We start from the raw sequence: 18,627 nt of genomic DNA, 5'->3' as shown, positions 1-18,627 counted from the left end.
CCACTGGGAATTGCTCTTCTGTGAATTTGCCTCTTTTTTTTTGTTTTTCCCCATTTTTTTCCTTGGTGCTGATCTTATGAGTTTGTAAAAGCTCTTTGTTTTTATGAATATTAAGCCTCTGTCCTCTGTATAGGAAATATTTTCCCAAAAGCTATTGTCTGTTCTTTTGCTTTTCCATCGTTTGCTATAGAAATTTTTTATTTTCATGTAGTAAATATTCCTGTCTTCTTATTTATAGCTTCTGAGTTTAAGGTTTCCTTGTTTGCATAATGTACATATATTCTCTTAGATTTTTTTGCAAGGTTCTTACAGAACAATCTTTTTTACATTTAATCTGTCTAGTATTTATTTTTTGTGCCTGAGGTAAGATGGGCCCTATTTTCTTCTAGTTGCCCTTAGTATATTATGCCAGCACCTTTCTCCACCTTTTTATAAATTAAATTTCCATATATATTGAGAATTTATTACTTGGTTCACTATCGTTAATAGTTTTATCTACTTTTAGATTAATGAATTTATTTGATTAAAGCAACTATATAGTATATTCTGATGTCTGAATTTGAATTCTCTCTCTTCTTCAACCCACTCCTTGCTCTTCTTTCTCAAAACACTCATGGTTATGCACGGGCTTTTATTTTTCTATATAAATGTTGAGATCAATATACAATTTTAAAAGAGACAGCTTTATAACTGAAAGAATATGCAATGTATATATTAAGCCTGGGAGAACTAACAAGAATGTAGTATAGTTTCTACATTTCTTTCAGACCTTTTTTGATGTTTTTTGATACAATTTTATAGTTTTGTTCATATACTATATGTCATATACCCCTCTTGTTGAACTTATTTCTAGGTATTTTCTAGTGTTTGTTACTATTGTAAATGGACTGACTCCCCATCCCTATTTATTTTAGGAGTTTATCGATAGAATGGTTTTAAAAGGTATTGACTTTTAAATTTCTCTGTAACAGCTACATTATCCAATTTTCTGATTAAGTCTAGTATTGTTTTACTAGAAACCCTGGGATTTCTAATAAAAAGTCATTGCATGAGAATCAAAAGGTTTTTTTTTTTCCCCATTCTTTTTCCTTCCTTTTCCGGTGTTCCTACAAGCTATTTCATTTTCTTGTCTTACTGTGTTCACTAGAACCTTTAAGGAATGTCAATTAATCCTGCTGACAGCAGGCATCCCTATCTGGTTTTAGTTTTTAATTTATTTAACTGCTATGTGTTTGGTTGAATATGGTTTTATACTATATCTTTGTCATGGCTTTTAATGCCCTTTTTAAAAAATCCCATTTAGTCATTTTAACCTTTTAAACCTAATTTCTATGCCTATTATTTTAAGCATTTCTTTATCATTTTATGTAGAATATTTCTTTTAAACAGAGTACAGCTAAGTCTTTTAATGGAGTAATTTACTTTTTTTTACCTGCCGTATCAATAGTTTTGCTTTTAACTTGCTTTATTTATTATGTATTGTTACTTGTGGTTTCTTATTTCTTTTCTTATTTTTGCTGGTTTAAAAAGTTATTTTGGATTCCTTTTTAAAAAATCTTGTTACTATGGAAATTCTGCTAAACATGTACATTTAATTAATTAATGATTGCTTTTTCATTATTTGAAAATGAGTTGGTGGTGAGAAATCTCTAGTATCTTAACTTTGCTGTGATTGGTTCATTTTTATACCTCTTACTTCCACCCTTCAGTAAGCCAAGAACTTAGAATATTTCACTTCCCTGCTTTTTTCTCTCTCTCATACCCAGCTGAGAACTTGAGAATACTTTTACTGCTACTATCTTTAGCTCCTCTCTCAACTCTCAGATTTTCCTGAGACAGTTTAATACTTTTAGTTCAATTTGTACTAATTATTGCTTTGTTCTACGTCTATTTTGTTTCAAGAGTTCTGATTTAGAATTTATTACATGCTGCCCATTAATCATTACTCATTTAGATTAAACTTTATATAAAACTATCACATTTTATAATTCTAAAAAGCACTTTTTTTTTTTTTTGCATTTTAGTACTTCTGAAATTAAGAAGTGCCTTAAAATTGTTTCTAGAAGTAAATGTACAATTGAACTGGCAACACTTGTTTTTCTTATGGTTAGTAGAATCTGTGAAATTGATACAGATACATGAAACTATATATGGAGTACAGAGTGAAAATACGGAGTTTATTTCTTACTACTGTTCTCTCTTCCGTCCTTCCCCAGAGGGTCTCTGTTTTAATTTGTTTGTTCTTTAGACAGAATTCTTACACAGGTGTTTTGCTGTGTGAGTTATGTGGGTGGTATATTTTGTGAGTACCCACACATTTTTTTTTTTTCCCTGCCAGCTGCCAGGTGTAGTGCTTGGCCACCATTTCTCTTTCAGTAGTCTGTTAGAACCATTGCTATAGCTTCCAGATGAGAAGTCTGATGCCTCTCTGAGTTTTCCCCTCTGTAAGTAATGTTCTTTCTACCTGCAAGCTTGTAGTTTTGTTTTGTTTGTTTGTTTGTTTGTTTTGTTATAGAATTCAGGAATGTACCAGGTCATGTATAGGTCTAAGTCTAGAATAAAATAAGCTTTTTTAATCTGCAGATTGAGGCCTTTCTTTGGTCCAAGTAAATTTTCTTTTGTTATGAATTTTATTATTGCCTCTCCTCTGTTTCTTCTGCTGAAACTGCTGTTCATCTCATTAGATATGTCCTCCAAGTCTCTTTATCGTTTCTGTCACGATTTTGGTTTTGCTACTTTGAGCTATTTTTTTCATTTGATTTTACAGACCACAAATTTGGACCTTTGCCATAATCCATTTTTTTTTCCTTCAGTTAACCTACTGTATGGTTTATTGGGAAAATCATGGTTTTAGATGCACGAAGGCCTCTCTGTGCTGTACTTAAATCTCTCTAAGTTCCCTGGTTATTTTTCTGACCCATATTGACCTCTCTCTCCAAATAGCTCTGTTTGGTTGTGGGTTTGCGCCCTTTGTCCTGACTGATCACTGTCTTTTTGCATGTTCAGCCTCCTAATATGTTGTTGTAGCTTCCTTGTTAGCTCATTAGGACCCAGTTCTGGTTTTGGCATCTAATGATTCAGGGAGATGTGCCCCCACCTAAAGGTCATCAGATCTCCACAGGCCAGGCTTTTTCTAGAACCATTAACTTATAGTCTTATTTCCCGAGTTCCAAGAATCTAGTCTCTAGGCACTTGCCCAGCTCCTAGAAAAATAAATAAATAACCCCCCACCCCTGCACGCACACACACACACACACACACACACACACACACACCCCACTTTCCAGTTCCTTCCTCTACATTCCAGAGAGCCTAAGTCTTCACTGCCATTTAGCTATCTGCAGACTCCAGGCCTATGTCTATTGTAGCAGACAAGATTGAAAATGATAGTGGAGATAAAAGAGGGTGAATTCATCTCACCATCTTCTGGGGTCTTTTACAGGCCTGGATCTTTTCTTTTCTTTTCTTTTCTTTTCTTTTCTTTTCTTTTCTTTTCTTTTCTTTTCTTTTCTTTTCTCTTTCTTTTCTTTCTTGAAAGGTTATGGTTGTATGCTTTTGCCTAGAAATACTAGCAGTGGGGAGAAAAGCATTAGGCATGGAAGTTGTACAGTCTTGTGAGATAGATAAATTATAGTTCTCAACTCTTGGCTTCTTTCCCTATAAGAGGATCAATTATGCTTTCCTACTTTCTATTAAATGATTTGCAGTTTCTCCCTGTCCCGTAGTCAGGCTTAGAATCGTGACTTGTTTTGGTAAGTGGAATATTTGTGGAAGTGACGATATTCTAATTTTGAACAGAGTTTTAAGAGGTATAACAAGTTTCATCAGTCCTCTTGCTTCTACCTTTCGCCTTGAGAATGGCATGTCTTAGATATGGTCTTTTCCTTCTAATTGTGTCTGGGAATGAGAAGATACAGGGAGTAAATGCCACAGCCTGAAGGCAGCTATAGCCCACATGTAATGTGAGTGAGAAAAACAAGTTCGTTGTATGTCACTGAAATTTGTGGGTTGTTTTGGTACTGTAGCAGAGCTGACGGATAAAATCTGGTTTAATTTCTTGTTCCTCCTTTTATTAGTAATATTTATTTTTTCCATCATCTTTAAAATATGTATCAGATCCATAAGTCTATTTTCTGTCTCTCCTAAACTGCTATAGACTAAGATAGTGTTGTTAAGGTCAAATACTAATTACCTATGGTAGAGTGTTTATGAATTATATATAAGACCCAATCCATGTAACAGAACTGAGGGAAGGGCAACCAGCAAATTGGGGGCAGTGTCTTGTGGCAGTTCATTATACTTATTTATCTAAGGCCCTAAACTCTACCCAAAATTATTCTTTTGAAAGTATGGCTTCTCTCTAATTACACAGAGTAGATTCCTTATGGTTCTCAATACCTGGGTGTTAATGCTGTTTTCTGTTATCATAAATAAATAAGAGTTGAAAAATTGGAGAAGCACTTATAGAGTGGTTTTCCAAAGCCATATACCTATATGACTTGTTGATTTAACTAACAAATATAACAAATGAGATCTATTTTCATATTTTCTCCCATTTCTATATAATCTGTATTCACTTTTCTTTTTTTCTTATTAAGCTCTCAGAATGTTGTTCTGACAAGTATTTGTAAAACAATAGTTGATGAATGGAAAGGGTGTTCGTTGAACTGTAAGCCCAGCGACCTGGGTTCCACCCTTATTCTGCCACTAGCCTTTTTCCCTGCCTTCTCTTCTTTCATTCCTTTGCCTTTCCTTCATTTGTTTAGGTAATAAAGATACTGAGCACTCTTGTTATGCCAAACGCTGGAATGTAATGAGATGTAAGCCAGACCCTGCTACCTTCCTGCCCTTATCCAGCTTACTATCTTTTCTTCTGTTCCCTCAGCCTATTTCTTCTGACCATACTATAAATTAGTCAGTGCCACATTACCACCCAGCCTCACTCTTGTCATTTTATGTTATTGGGGCTGCTTTCAAATATGTTTTTATTACCAGTGGATTATTTTGGGGAGGCTGGGGGCATGGTACTGAGAGAGAAGGGTAAGTCAGTGGGGAGGGAGGGAGATGTGAGCTAACCCACATGGCCTAACCACTATACAAACCTGTTTTTATTTTCATGATCCTTTCAAGTTGTAATTTTGCATAAATGACCAAAGGATATATCTATTCAAATGCTTTGACTATTAGGTGAGATGTTTATTGCTCCTGGTTAGTCTTCTAAATTCTATTAATTTTTGATTTACCTTTAGAGTTTGGGAAAGCATCAATTAGAACATCTTTATTACCAAAAAAAATTGCTTCAGAAATGGGGAAAATCTGGATAAATAAGCATGATCCTTAGTTTACAAGGGCAGTTGGCAGGACAATAAGTAAAATAATCTACTTTCTATTGTAGAACTTCTTAAAGGGCTGGTTATTCATTTTTCCTTGCCCCCCCCTTTTTTTGTATTTTGAGTAGAGAGCTAAATATGGTGGCAAGAAGGGAAAGAAGAGGTTGTAGGTGAGAAAGACAACTGAACTATGTATGTTAATGTCATTCTCAGCTACAGAAAAAATATCTTAATAACAACCTGATTATATTTTGTAAGGGATTAAAGTTGCATACAGATTCCAACTGAAAACATCTGTTTCCTGACCCTGTGCCAGAGTTCTAACATCTTGACAGGAATTCTGGTTTTGATATTTCTGAGTCTCATGCACCTCCCTCAGCTACCCTGTGGCTGTTTTCTTAGAAGGCTTAAATCAACATTGCTTAACATATTGGAAATGACTCTGTTAAGAACTGAAAATGAACTTCTTCATTTGCCTCTTATACACAAAAAGAAAATTTCAGGTTTCAATAGCAAGGATCATCACAATTGCTGATTAAGAATTGTGGGGCAACCCACAGTTCATTAAAGAAGCCAATGAAAATAAGTGGATCACTGAAGGAATCAGTGTATATGTATATGTATGTATATATATGTATATTTATGTAACGATAGGATTTTTAAAACTTTCCTGAATTAAATAGAAAACTTTTAAAAGCATTTTTAACTTTATTTCTTAAGAATTCCAACTACCAAAACTAGTTTTGTTTTTTTTTCTTTTCTTTTTTTTTGGTAGGGCATAACTTGTATCCACTTGTGACCTCATATTTACATTCTGCTAAGTCAAGCATAGGTTGGTAATCCTTGACACCATAATTCCGCTGCATAAGTAATGTTTACAGACCTGTGGAAACAGGATTAAATTTTAATACAAGTATTGAACATTCGCTAGAAGACAGTTAATGTTGAATGGTGTATTAGAATCACTTACTTGATGTGTGAAAGCCAGTGTGACTTTGGGATTTTCATTTTGATTGATTTCTTAAATTAAACTTGATACCTAAAAAGGATTTCTTTGTGCTTTGATATTCCTGAATATTAACACTGGGCATTTTTAAAGAGAATTATGCTAATGAAGAGTTTAGGTTGGCCTTTAGCCTGCCATGTTATCAAGTATGATCAGAAATTATATATAATATATATATATAAAATCCATATCCTGTATCTAGAATCTCCTACATATTAGAAATTATCAATTAAACAGTGTTTTATGAGAAAAAAATTGGAAATAAACCATTAAGGGATAGTTAAGTATTATGAAATACTATGCAATGGTCAGAAATGACAGATTTATATTAATCAACATGGAAATATCTCTAAGACATCATTTGGGGGGGAAAATCAAATTTTGGAACTATATGTATACTAGTCTCTAATTTAAAAAAAACTAAAACAAAATATGTTAAGATAAATGAGGTGATATATCCCAAACTATTAATGTGAGTTAACTTTGGTTTACTGGAGGTAGGGAGCTCCCTGTGACTTAGTTCCAGGCTTCTGTAGATGAATTTTAATAATAAGAATGTAGTCATGCTTTACTTGTATACTTGCTTTTTATGAAGGAAAATTTAAAATATACACAATGTCAACAAAATAGTAAAACGAACCCCGAAGTGCCCACCACCACACTTCAGCAGTTATCAATATTCTGCCATTTTATTCATCTATATCTCCACCCACTCTTCACCTTGATTGCAATTGTATTCTTTATAGTTATATTTGTAGATAAAATTTGTATTCATTGAAATCACAAATCATAGATGTATACTTTTGAAGAATAGATATACTCATGTAATCCACACCCCAAATATGATATTGAATATTTTCGTATCCCCAGACTGTTCTCTGGTATCCCATCCCAGTCAGTCTGCCCACTCAGGTTGTTCTATCTTTTCCTAGAAATTTATATAAATAGGATCATATAGGACAAACTCTTTTTGTGTCTAACATTTTTTGCTCGTCATGATGTGTGCGAGAACATTAATGTTAATAGAATGTATCAGTGATTCTTTCTATTTTATTCCTATTATTCTATTGTATAAATATACCACAATTTGTATAGCCTTTGTCCTGTTGATGGACACTAACTATTGTTAGTTAACCCTTCATTAGCTAATTCTTAAAAATGCTCAGTGTTAATATTCAAGAATATCAGAGCACAAAGAAATCCTTGGACATCAAGTTTAACTTAAGATTTGTATATCTTTCTTTGTGAAATGTTTGTTCAAGTCTTGTGCATTTTAAAAATTGGGCTATTAGTATTTCTCTCTTTTTATTAAGCTTTGAAATTTCTTTATGTATTTTAAATAGAAATCCTTTGTCAGATATACTTGGTGAATACTTTCTTCCTGTCTGTAGCTTGCCTCTTTATTAACACTGTGTTTTTAAATATTTTTTAAAAAATTAAATAGTGGTAAAATACACAAAAACACTTATAATCTTAACCACTTTAAGTGTATAATTCGGTTGTATTAATTTCACATTGTTGTGTGACCAATCTCCAAAACCCTTTTCATTTTGAAAAACTGAAACTCTATACCCATTAAACAGTAACTCCACATTCCCTTCTCCCAGCCACCATTTTACTTTCTGCACCTATGAATTTTACTTCTCTAGATTCCTGTAAGCGGAATCATACAGTATTTGTCTTTTCGTGTCTGACCTATTTTACTTACCTTATTGTACTCAAGCTTCATCCATTCTGTAGCATGTCAGAATTCTTTTCTTTTTAAGACTGAATAATATTCCATTGTGTGTATATACCACGTTTCCTGTATCCATTTATCTATCGAAGGATAATTGGGTTTCTTCCATCTTCTGGCTGTCATGAATAATTCTACTATGAACATGAATGTACAAATATCTCTGAGGTTTTACTTTAAATTCTTTAGTGTATATACCCAGAAGGAATTGCTTCTATTTTTAATTTTTTGAGGAACTTCCATACTATTTTCCAAGTGGCTACACCACTTTACCTTCCCACCAATAGAGCACAAGGGTTCCAATTACTTCACATCCTTGCTTATGCTTGTTATTTTTTGGATGTTTTTGATAGTAGGTCCTAAATGGGTGATTCTCCTTGTGGTTTCAATTGGTATATCCCTAATGTTTAATAATGTTGAGTATCTTTCCATATGCTTGCTGACTATTTGTATATCTTATTTGGAGAAATTACTATTCAAATTCTTTGCCCATTTAAAAAATTGGGTGGTTTGGTTTTTTGCTGTTGAGTTAAAGGAGTTCTTTATAGATTATGAATATTAACCCCTTATCAGATATATGATTTTCAGTGTATTTTCTCCCACTCCAGTATGTTGATTGTGTTCTTTGGTATATGGAAGCTTTAAATTTTGACATTGTCACATTTGTCTTATTTTGTTTTTGTTGCCTGTGGATTGGTATCATAGCCAAGAACTCATTGCCAAATCCAATGTCATGAAGATTTTCCTCTGAGTTTTATTGTTTTAGGTTTTACATTCAGATATTTGATCCATTTTGAGTTAATTTTTGTATATGGTGTAAAGTAAGGGCCTAACTTCATTCCATGCGAAGATCCAATTTGCCTAGCAGCATTTGTCCTTTCTCTATTAAATGGATTTGGCATTCTTGTCAAAGATCATTTGATAATATATGCAAAGGTTTATATCTGGGCACTCTTCTATTCTATTCCATTGCTCTGTATGTCTAGCAATGCCACTACTGCACTGTTTTTGTTCACTATAGCTTTGTAGTAAGTTTTAATACTCTCAATGCTTTTGCCTTTCAGATCTAATACTTTTACTTGAGAATCAAACTGCTCACACATCTCATTTTCTATATTAGATTTTCTTACTCTTGTGTCCATTTTGTGCTTTCATTAGTAAGATGCTTTAGGAATTTGAAACCTCAGGAGTAAATCACTTTCAATTTTTCCTACTTTTAGATTAATTTTCTCTATTAGGTATAGATTCTTTTTAAATTTTTTTTTCTGGCTTTATTAATAGATAAACTAGTTGCTCATATTGACATTGTACAATTCAATGAGTTTTTTTCAATTATAGTTGGCATGCAATATTAGTTTCAGTTGTACAGCATAGTGATCAGAGATCCACATAACTCATAAAGTGATCACCCCACTAAATCTAGTACCTTTCTTCTCCCTTACACATTTATCACAACATCCTTGACTATTTTCTTTATGCTACGCTTTATATCTCTATGTTTGTTTTGTAACTATCCATTTATACTTCTTAACTTTTTTGCCTTTTTTTGCCATTCCCCCCAGCCACCCTCCCATCTAGTAGCCGTCTATATCTTCTTTGTATCTATGGGTTTATTTCTGTTGTTGTTGTTGTTTATTTTGTTCTTTAGATTCCACATGTATATGAAATCATGCGATATTTGTCTTTCTCTATCTGACTTATTTCATTCAGAACAAGACCCTCTAGGTCGATCAAGGCAATATCTTTTTCCATCCCCTTCTTTTTAGTCTCTGTGTGTCATTTAATCTGTAGGGTTCTTGTTTTCTTATCCATTCAGCCACTCTGTCTTTTGGTTGGAGCACTTAATTCTTTTCAATTTGAGGTACATGTTAATAGGAATATTTTTGAAATATGTTTTTTCTTCTTAAAGAAGTCCCTCCAACATTTTCTGTACCACTGGCTTGGTATTGATAAATTCCTTCAGTTTATTTTTGTCTGGGAAGTTATTTATCTGTTCTTCAACTCTAAATGATAGTTTTGCTGAATAAAGTATTCTTGGTTGTAGAGCCTGGGTTTTCATCACATTGAATATTTTGTGCCAAGCTTTTCTGTCCTGCATAGTTTCTTTTGAAAAATCAGCTGCAAGTCTTATGGGTGCTCCCTTGTAGGTAACTAACTGCTTTTCTCTCGTTGCTCTTAAAATTCTCTGTTTGTATTTAATCTTTGCTATTTTAATAGTGTGTCTTGGTGTGGGCCTCTTAGGGTTCATCTTTTTTGGGACTCTCTGAGCTTCCTGGGGTTGTATGTCTGTTTCCTTCACCAGGTTAGGAAAGTTTTCCATCATTTCTTCAAATAGCTCTTCAACTTATTCTTATCCTCCAGGTACCCCTATGACATGAATATTTTTACATTTCATTGTATCCCATAAGCTCCTTAAATTATTATTATAGCCTTGACTTCTTTTCTCTTGTCATTCTAATTGGGTGTTCTTGGCTTCACCATCTTCTATGTCAGTGGTCTGATCTTCTTCTTTATTCACTCTGTTGATTCCCTCTAATATACTCTTCATCTCAGATAATGTGTTCTTTATTTCTGATTGGTTCTCTTTTGTAATTTCCATTTTTATGTTTTTTATAGCTTTATTAAAGTTCTCACTGAGTTCACCTATTCTTCCCCTAAGTCCATTGAGCATTTTTTTAACCAGTGTTTTGAACTCTGCATTTGCTTTGTCTTCCCATTTTGTCTGGCTTTCTGGGTCTGTTTCTATGTACTAAGCAAAGCTCCTAAGTCTCCCAATTTTATTAGTGTGGATTTGTGTAGTAGGTGTCCAGTGGCACAGTCCTGAAAGGGGTTCAGCCGCAGGCCCTATTAAGCCCCTCTGGGGCCACCTGTTAAGATTCAGCAAGCAATCCACAGATGCTGTGCTTATAGTTGCCTCAAAAGGCCACACCAAAAACTGAGGCCAGCTGCCTCTAATGTGAGTCTAGGCACTGCTTATCAAGGAGCATCTGACTTGCTGAGGAGACACCTGGAGGTGGCTTGGGTAGGGCCGCCAGTTGGGGGAGGCGGAGTTTCAGAGAATCCTCTGGGTGGAGTGACCTCTTATCCAGTTTACTGATGTCTCCACTATGGCGGCGCTGAGTTTGCACACTGGGAAGTGGGCGGGCTCAACAGAGGAACAATGGATACTGTCGGCACTTCTGTGCAGAGCGAATCTCACCGCGGCCCTCAACTCAGTGTTACCCTGTAAGTTCCTGTGCAGCCGAACTGACAGTGGTGCACAAAATGAGCAGGTCCAGCACCGCGAATGTCAGCCTGTGGTCATGGCCCCTTTAAGAGACGTCTGCAGTTACCGGCTGCCTGTGTCCCACTCCGCCGCTCGGACCAGGCAGCCTCATGTCCTCGCCCTGTCCTACCTTCTGCCATTGCAGAGTGATTTAGATTTCTCCCTGTTTGTATGGATTGTCCATCTAGATCCCAGGCAATTTTTTCTTGTTGTTTGCTCCTTGTTTCTGTCACAACTTTGATTTGGTCTCAAGAGAGATGAACAAAGCCTCTATCATCTGTGCCATTTATTTTTTCCTAATTGGTATACATTCTTTTCTCTACAGTACACATAAATGATTAAAGTTGTTAAACTTAAAAATCAATATATATTTGTTAGAATTTTTTCTTGGTACGTCATATGCTAGTAGACCAGATTTGAATGGTTTTCACTTTTTTTTTAATGTAATAATAAGCCACTTTGAAGCCAAAAGTTTTTGAGTCTTCCACTTAATTTTCCTTGGTTACAACTGAGGTCGAATGAAAAGAGGCACGTTATTTAAGAGTAGAAATGGCTTTGTTACTGTGCGACACTAGAATGGAAAATCCTAAGTCAAGCTCAGAAATTTGGACACTGTCATAAAACAGAAAGGAGACTGACTCCCTTGTGGGTCACTTGTAGGATCCTTTGAAACTTGGAATGGGCCAGTTTGGACCCACCACAATATACATGCTGTTCTTCAAACCCCTTCTGATTTGAGGTCTTAGCAAACAGTTTTTGTGATTCTTTTTTTTTTTTTTTTTTTTGGTTGCATTGCTGGAGAATTTGGGGGTTATTTCTGAAAGCATGATCGCCTTCATAGCTTTTTAAATTTACTTTTGTGTTCTTTAGGCTTCCTTGATCAGTTATAGAGGTATTGTGTTCATTGCAGCTTTCAATCAAGTCTTATTTTTCAAAAAATGTATTGGTATACTAATTTTACTTTTCATTGAAAAATAGAATTTTAGAGCTCAATAATACCTTAGAAGTCTTATTTTATATGCCCTCAGTTATATTATAAATCACATCATTATTAAAAGACTTACAAGATTATAGGCATTTAAGATCACAGGGTTATAAGCATTTACTGGCTTCAGGGATGATTCTAGTCCAATGCTTGGTGATAGGTAGAGTTCTCATAATGTACTTTTGTACAATCTTTATTTTTTAGTATCACCCAACACTTCCTTCCCCTGTTTACCACACCCAAATTTCATTTTATCTGCTTCACATGGAATCCTCGCATACACTATTATATAGAATTATTGCTCTGTTTATTACTAGAGGAATCCATGTTAAATTTTAGCAGGTTTCTGCCCTCTACATCTGCCTCTTTGATGGTAGCTGGGTTTACTGCTACTCACTTATTAGTGCCCTGGGTCTTAACAACCTTATTCAAACAAAACATCTTAAATGGAGGCATTAAAAAGGTCACAACAGTGAGCCATTTTGTAACTTTTGGTGCAATAAAATGGGTATGTTGTGTTTTGGAATATAAGACCTCTGAGTCCAGCTATTCATTTTCTTTATCTATAAAACATTTTAGAATAACAGCTTACATCTGTTTGGGTTTTAAAATTTCACGTTTTGAAGAAACATCACTGTTATGTAACTCCAAACCAGACCTGGGAGGGAGCTAGCTTTCTGACAGGCCATGTTGGGAACTGTAGAAGTTGGGAGAAGTATTTGTTTTAGCTGTGGAGCCATGTTTGCTGGCAGTACTTCTCTAACATGTGGGGAACACATTTTCATTATTATTTCTTCATACAGTAAATAACAAGATACATTCAATAAGATTTTGACTTGAAGAATATTTGAAAAATTTTCACACATCAGGAGTTTATCTTATGAGGGATATTTACTACCCGAAACCAGAAATAAATTTGTTTAAACATTGACAGCACATTTAGTTACCTTAGACTGTCAGTTAATCTTGTTTTAGAAAGTAAAGTTGGGATTTACTGTCGGCCCACTTTTTAAAATAAATACCTGATGGAATAGTTTGGCAATTTCAAATGTGTGGTTTTTAAATAACTTCTTTAAATTAAAGGAACAATTTAAAGAATAATTTTTAATAGAGGAAAACAGGCAAAATGTTCAACTACAGGATTCAAAATCTAATATTTATTAAGTACCAAAATGTGCAGATAACATACAGTGCAGTTTCATGGGTTATTTTAATCAAGAAGTGAAGAATGCTAGCATGGACAGTTTACAATAAATTACAAGGCCTTTTTCATATTGTAAATGTGAAGTATTTACATTCTTGTTAAAGTATGATACATTTACATTTGGGAGGGAAGAGGATAAAAAAGAACATTAGAGTCATCTGCCTTTTAGTCCTCCTGGGCTAGTGTGTGTGGGGTCCACCGGAGTTAAGGTTTTTTTTACTTTAGGAAATATGGAGGTGGGTTCTATTTTAGAATTTTAGAAAGTTTAGTGAAAGCAAATAGATTATACTGAGGGTGAATTTACTATGTGCAGATGAATGTACTAATATGTATTTTAGTTACCGTACTAGTCCAGGTTCTGGAGTCAGATTGCCTGGGCTTTTTACTTCCTGACTGTGTGCCTTCAGGGAAGTTACAGAGCTGCTTTGAACCTCCCTCTCCTCATCTATAAAATGGGGATAGTAATAATACCTGTCTTTATAGGGGTGTGAGGATTCTGTGAAATAAAAACTTATGAAGTGCTTATTAGCACAGTGCCTGACACATAAAAAGTGCTTGGTAATTCTAGCTCTTTTTGTTATACAACTGGTTGTTAATACTTATGTAAGTGTGGTGATTATCTCTACCACTCAGACTTCATTACTGCAAATTACTCTTCTCCCTGACTGCTCTTGTATCTAAATCAGGTTTTCAGGCCCTCCATTCCTTCTCTGTCGATAAGTTACATCTTCCTTGGGGGAGGCAGAGTTTCAACACTGATGCTTTGTTCCTTGGGCCCTGTTTCTCAGCCGACTCTCACAAATAGCTCTGCCTATCTCCTCTCTTCCCTACCCCTCATTCCTTCACCTGCCTTGCCCTCTCTACCTGTTTCTCACTCTTCTCTCTCTTGTCCCCTTCTCCTTTCCTGCTCTCTCCCTTCCTTTCTTCCTCACTCTTCTGTCTCTCCAACCTCTCTCCTCCCTCTCTGTTCCCTTTTCTTCTCTCTCGTTCCCTCCTTCTCTTCCTCTCTGCCCCTCCTTTCCCTCTTTCCACCACTCCTCTTTTCCTCTCTCCCTTCTTTCTTTTTCTTCCCCTCCTTTCCCTGCTTTCTCGTCCTTTCCCTCTCTCTACTGTCTCTCTGCTCCCAACTCTTTCTCCCTCTCTCCCCTTCGATTCCTCTCTTGTCATCCCTGTTTCTCTTTTAAACTTAACACTTCTTAAGCAGAAAAATGTCAGGTCTTTAAAATCTTTATTGCTTGTGATGGGAAATATTTATTTTGTCATTTCATAGCCAGAACCTCTGTATATTGTGCTTCCCTTTCCATTTCAAAAGGGTGTCACAGCATCACTTTATATCCCTTGGGTTCCAAAGTTAGAACTCTAAAGGCAGTTTTAGTTAACTTGCTTTATAAAACCTATGTATACTGAGTCTATAAATTTATTTAATGTTAGCTTTATAATAGTTAGTTAAAATGAAATAATGTTTCTAAATAGTAGTTATGGGTTCATATAGTAATGCCAGACAGAGTCTGATCTTTTTTGCCTAATTTATTTTTTCCCCCAGATTCCTTTCTCACTGGTCCAGTTTCCCTTGTGGGAGTCTCTAAAAGTAAGTTTTACAATCTTCATATAAAATTTCTACCATAAATACTCAAGAGTTTCAGTGTGAAATAGTAGAATATAATATTGACTCGCAGTTTAAAATTTCAAAATTTCAAAGAGTTGAAAATATTTTTTTGCATGTGATTTATACATTAATTCAGTCATTTAAACTTGTTCAGCTGTCTGTGGTACTGAGAAATAAGCATATGGTCACAACAAAAATCCTCAGATGTTAGGAAAAGCTGTGCCTTACTTTTCTGCATTGCAGCTCTTTTTCCACCCAGCTGAATTTTATTTCACTTCAGAGTGTGTGTGTGTGTGTGTGTGTGTGTGTGTGTGTAGATGTTAGGGAATAACAATGAGGGTAAATGAAAAAGGAAAGAAAGCAAGGCCCTCATATCTGTAGGCCTAAGCCAGGCCCCCTCCATCCACATCTAAGGGTGGGCATGAGGAGGGAGCTTCAGGGGGCATGCCGCTCTGTTAGTCTGGACCTTCCATCTTGGCTGCTTACCCCACTAGGCCTAGGAACCCCCAGTGAGAAGTCATAGAGCATGATGAGTTGTGACTAAGCCTTGGAAAGGTCACTCAGATGTTTAAATAAAAACAAATGAATTTTTAAAAACCTGTGTTTGAAAATGCAGAGATGTATTTGTTTTTCATCTTATGATGGGATGATTTTAAAAATTGTGGGTCATGCTATGCATTGTATGTTTGTCAGCATTTTAAAGACTATAGTAAAAAAGAAAATTATTTAATAGAGAGCATCTTATGTGGTAAGGATGTCTTATTTTGTAAAACTTGAGAGTTATACGCACATGTACACACTCATGTCTGTACTGGGTTGCAATGTAAAATGTATTTCTCAGTGAGGATAATGATGAAAAGAATTTGAAAGCCCTTCTTCAAGTGAAAATGGTTTGTAAATGACTGAACTGTAAAATGACAAAGTATCTAGGTAGACATTTGATAATACAAAAAATAAAGGAATTATTCCCGTAGTTGTATGAAATTAGTAAATTAGTAATCATAGATGGCCCAGACAAAATTTCTTTTGAAGAACAGCAAAAATTATTTGGACTATAAGAAATATTCTTTTGAGATTATATACTGAGAGTAAAATGAGATAAAACATTCATAAAAAACCCCTCTGGAATATTAAGTACTGAGAAAGTGTTCTTATGAGTTATCTGATTTTAAGGAGTAGTACAATTTATTTAATATAGTTTCTTGGGTCTTTGTTGGGTTATTGTTTTGTTTTTGTTTTTACCATTTTCTATGTGGTACACAGCAAAAATGGATTTCTCAGGCAGTTTCCGGCCATGATGTAACAGCTATCCAATGAGAAGGTCACATTCCATGAGCATAACAGCTTTCCTTTTGTGTGTGTGACAAAAGAACAATGGAGCCAACAGCTGTCCGGCAAACAAGACTCACTTTATTAGTGTCTCAATAACCAGCATTCACGCAGCTTCTGCACACTCTCTCACATCCTATGCCTTATCTCTGCATAGGAATGTTTTGAGGCCCAAAAAGGGAAAAAGCATAGAGTTTATTTTTTTACAGTGTTAAGGACATTTGTAGTATTTTAGCTAGTTAAGAAATGTCTAAAATGTTTCAGAGTAATCATAATTAACAATGTTAAGTTTTAACAGTTTTCTTTGAGCAAACATTAAGATGCTATAGTTTGTTATTATTTTTTGTAACTCAGATTTATTGAGGAATAATTTTCATACAGGAAAATTCATGCTTTACAAGTATACATTTTTATGAGTTTTGACAAATGTTTATGACTGCCACCATAACCAAAATATAGACTATTTCTACTTTTCTCTTTTCCAGAATATCATATAAATAGAATCACACACTATTTAGTGTTTTGTGCCTGACTTCTCCCACTTAATATGACTGTTGAGATTCATTCATTTTTGCCTGTACCAGTAGTTAGTTCCTTTTTGTCACTAACTAATATTCCATTGTATGGATGTAATGTGATTTGTTTGTCCATTTACTAATTAATGCACATATGAGTTGTTTCTTGTTTTTGATGATTATGAATAAAGTTGCCATAAGTATTTGTATATAGCTATTTGTATGAATATATGTTTTTGTTTCTCTTGGGTAAGTACCTGGGAGTGGGATTGCTGTGTCATAGGGAAAGTATAAGTTTAATTTTGTAAGAAGCTGTGAAAGTGTTTTTCCAACATGGCTGTGCCATTTTGTAACAATGTATGAGAGTTCCAGTTGCTCTGCATCCATGTCATTGTTATTATTGGAGTCTAAAAGAAAATTTAGCCATTCTAATAGTTGTGTATTGGTATCTCATTGTGGTTTTAATTTGCAGTTCTCTCATGGCTAAATAATGTTGAGCATCTTTTCATATAATAGTGTTTTTTAAAAAACATTCAACTGAAATATAGTGCTTTTTACAAGTCAACAATTTTTGGCACTTTTATTTTTGTTTATGATTTTATCCATTTAAATTTACTTTTGCAATCATAGAGATTATATTATATGGAAGGGTTTTTCTGTCGTGTTTATGTAAATATACTCAAGAAAATTTTTCCCGGCAAGGACTTTAGTAGATTGCATTCACATTGTGCTTTAAGGAGAGGGAGTCAAGAAATGGGGATGGCCACTTTCATCTTAAATTTACTCTGCCTAAAATTGAAGCTATTACCTTCTGAAATCATTTTCCGCTGTTCTCTCCATGATTTTTGTTAATCAGACTACTATTTTCTTGACCATTTGGTCTCAACCCCCAAATTAAAATCTGATTCTCTTTTTCTTTCTCCATATCATATCAATTCACCAAGTTTGGTTGACTCTGACTTTTGCAAACCTGTGACCTCCTTTTTATCAGCTTCTGTTAACTTATGCCTAGACTAAGTTAACAGTTTCTCTACTTTCTCATCCATTCTACATATTGAATTCGTGTGATCTTCCTTAAATATCTCTTTGAAGTTCTTAGAAATTTATAACTTGGCACTTGGAATGTCCACACTGTGTTCTCACTGTTGTCATCGTCGTTTTTCTCTTAGCTCCCCTTTCCTTATACATTTCCTTGCAAAATCATTTCCCTCCAGCCAGAGTAGGCTCTTTACTGCCCCTGTCCTTTGGCTCCTTTCTGAAATGTGCTCCCATGGGTCCCAATACTTTGCATCTTTTAAGGCCAGTTCAGTTTTTTTGTTTTGTTTTTTCTTTTTTTCTTGCTTGATATCTTTCAATCCAGGCTATGAAGATTTACCCTTATCTAGCAGTTGTCTGTATTACAGACTGATGTTTAATCATGCACCGCACTGTGTTTAAAACATCTTAGAACTAAGCCTTAGCATATTCGTACAAGGCCTCAACCCCTTCCATTTACAGATGTGACACACATGCTGTCAGTATACAGGTGCCTGCCTATTCTGAGCTAGAAATTGTTCCATTTCACAGTACCGCAAAGATGAATAGGATGTAGCTAATGCTCTTGGGGAGCTTATAGTCTACCATAGAGGCACACACCCACAGATAATTTCAGG

At 34.9% G+C, this 18,627-nt stretch overlaps 1 protein-coding gene across 7 annotated transcripts in view; it reads left to right on the top strand.

Moving 5' to 3' along the window:
• The window catches only part of SLC25A26 (solute carrier family 25 member 26), a 141,341-nt gene that overhangs the window by 83,873 nt on the left and 38,841 nt on the right, over positions 1–18,627 (top strand). For all 7 annotated transcript variants that reach the window (XR_001597550.2, XM_016150223.2, XM_036219905.1 and 4 more), the window contains one exon: positions 15,069–15,113. Coding sequence is in view for 6 of the 7 variants with exons in the window: in XM_016150223.2 (XP_016005709.2) it covers positions 15,069–15,113 (45 nt within the window). In the remaining variant the exon portion in view is untranslated. The remainder of the gene's footprint in view (positions 1–15,068; positions 15,114–18,627) is intronic.

This window comes from Rousettus aegyptiacus, unplaced genomic scaffold, assembly GCF_014176215.1.
Source record: "Rousettus aegyptiacus isolate mRouAeg1 unplaced genomic scaffold, mRouAeg1.p scaffold_m13_p_4, whole genome shotgun sequence".
Classification (NCBI taxonomy): Eukaryota; Metazoa; Chordata; class Mammalia; order Chiroptera; family Pteropodidae; genus Rousettus; species Rousettus aegyptiacus.
This window is presented reverse-complemented; position numbering and strand designations above follow the sequence as displayed.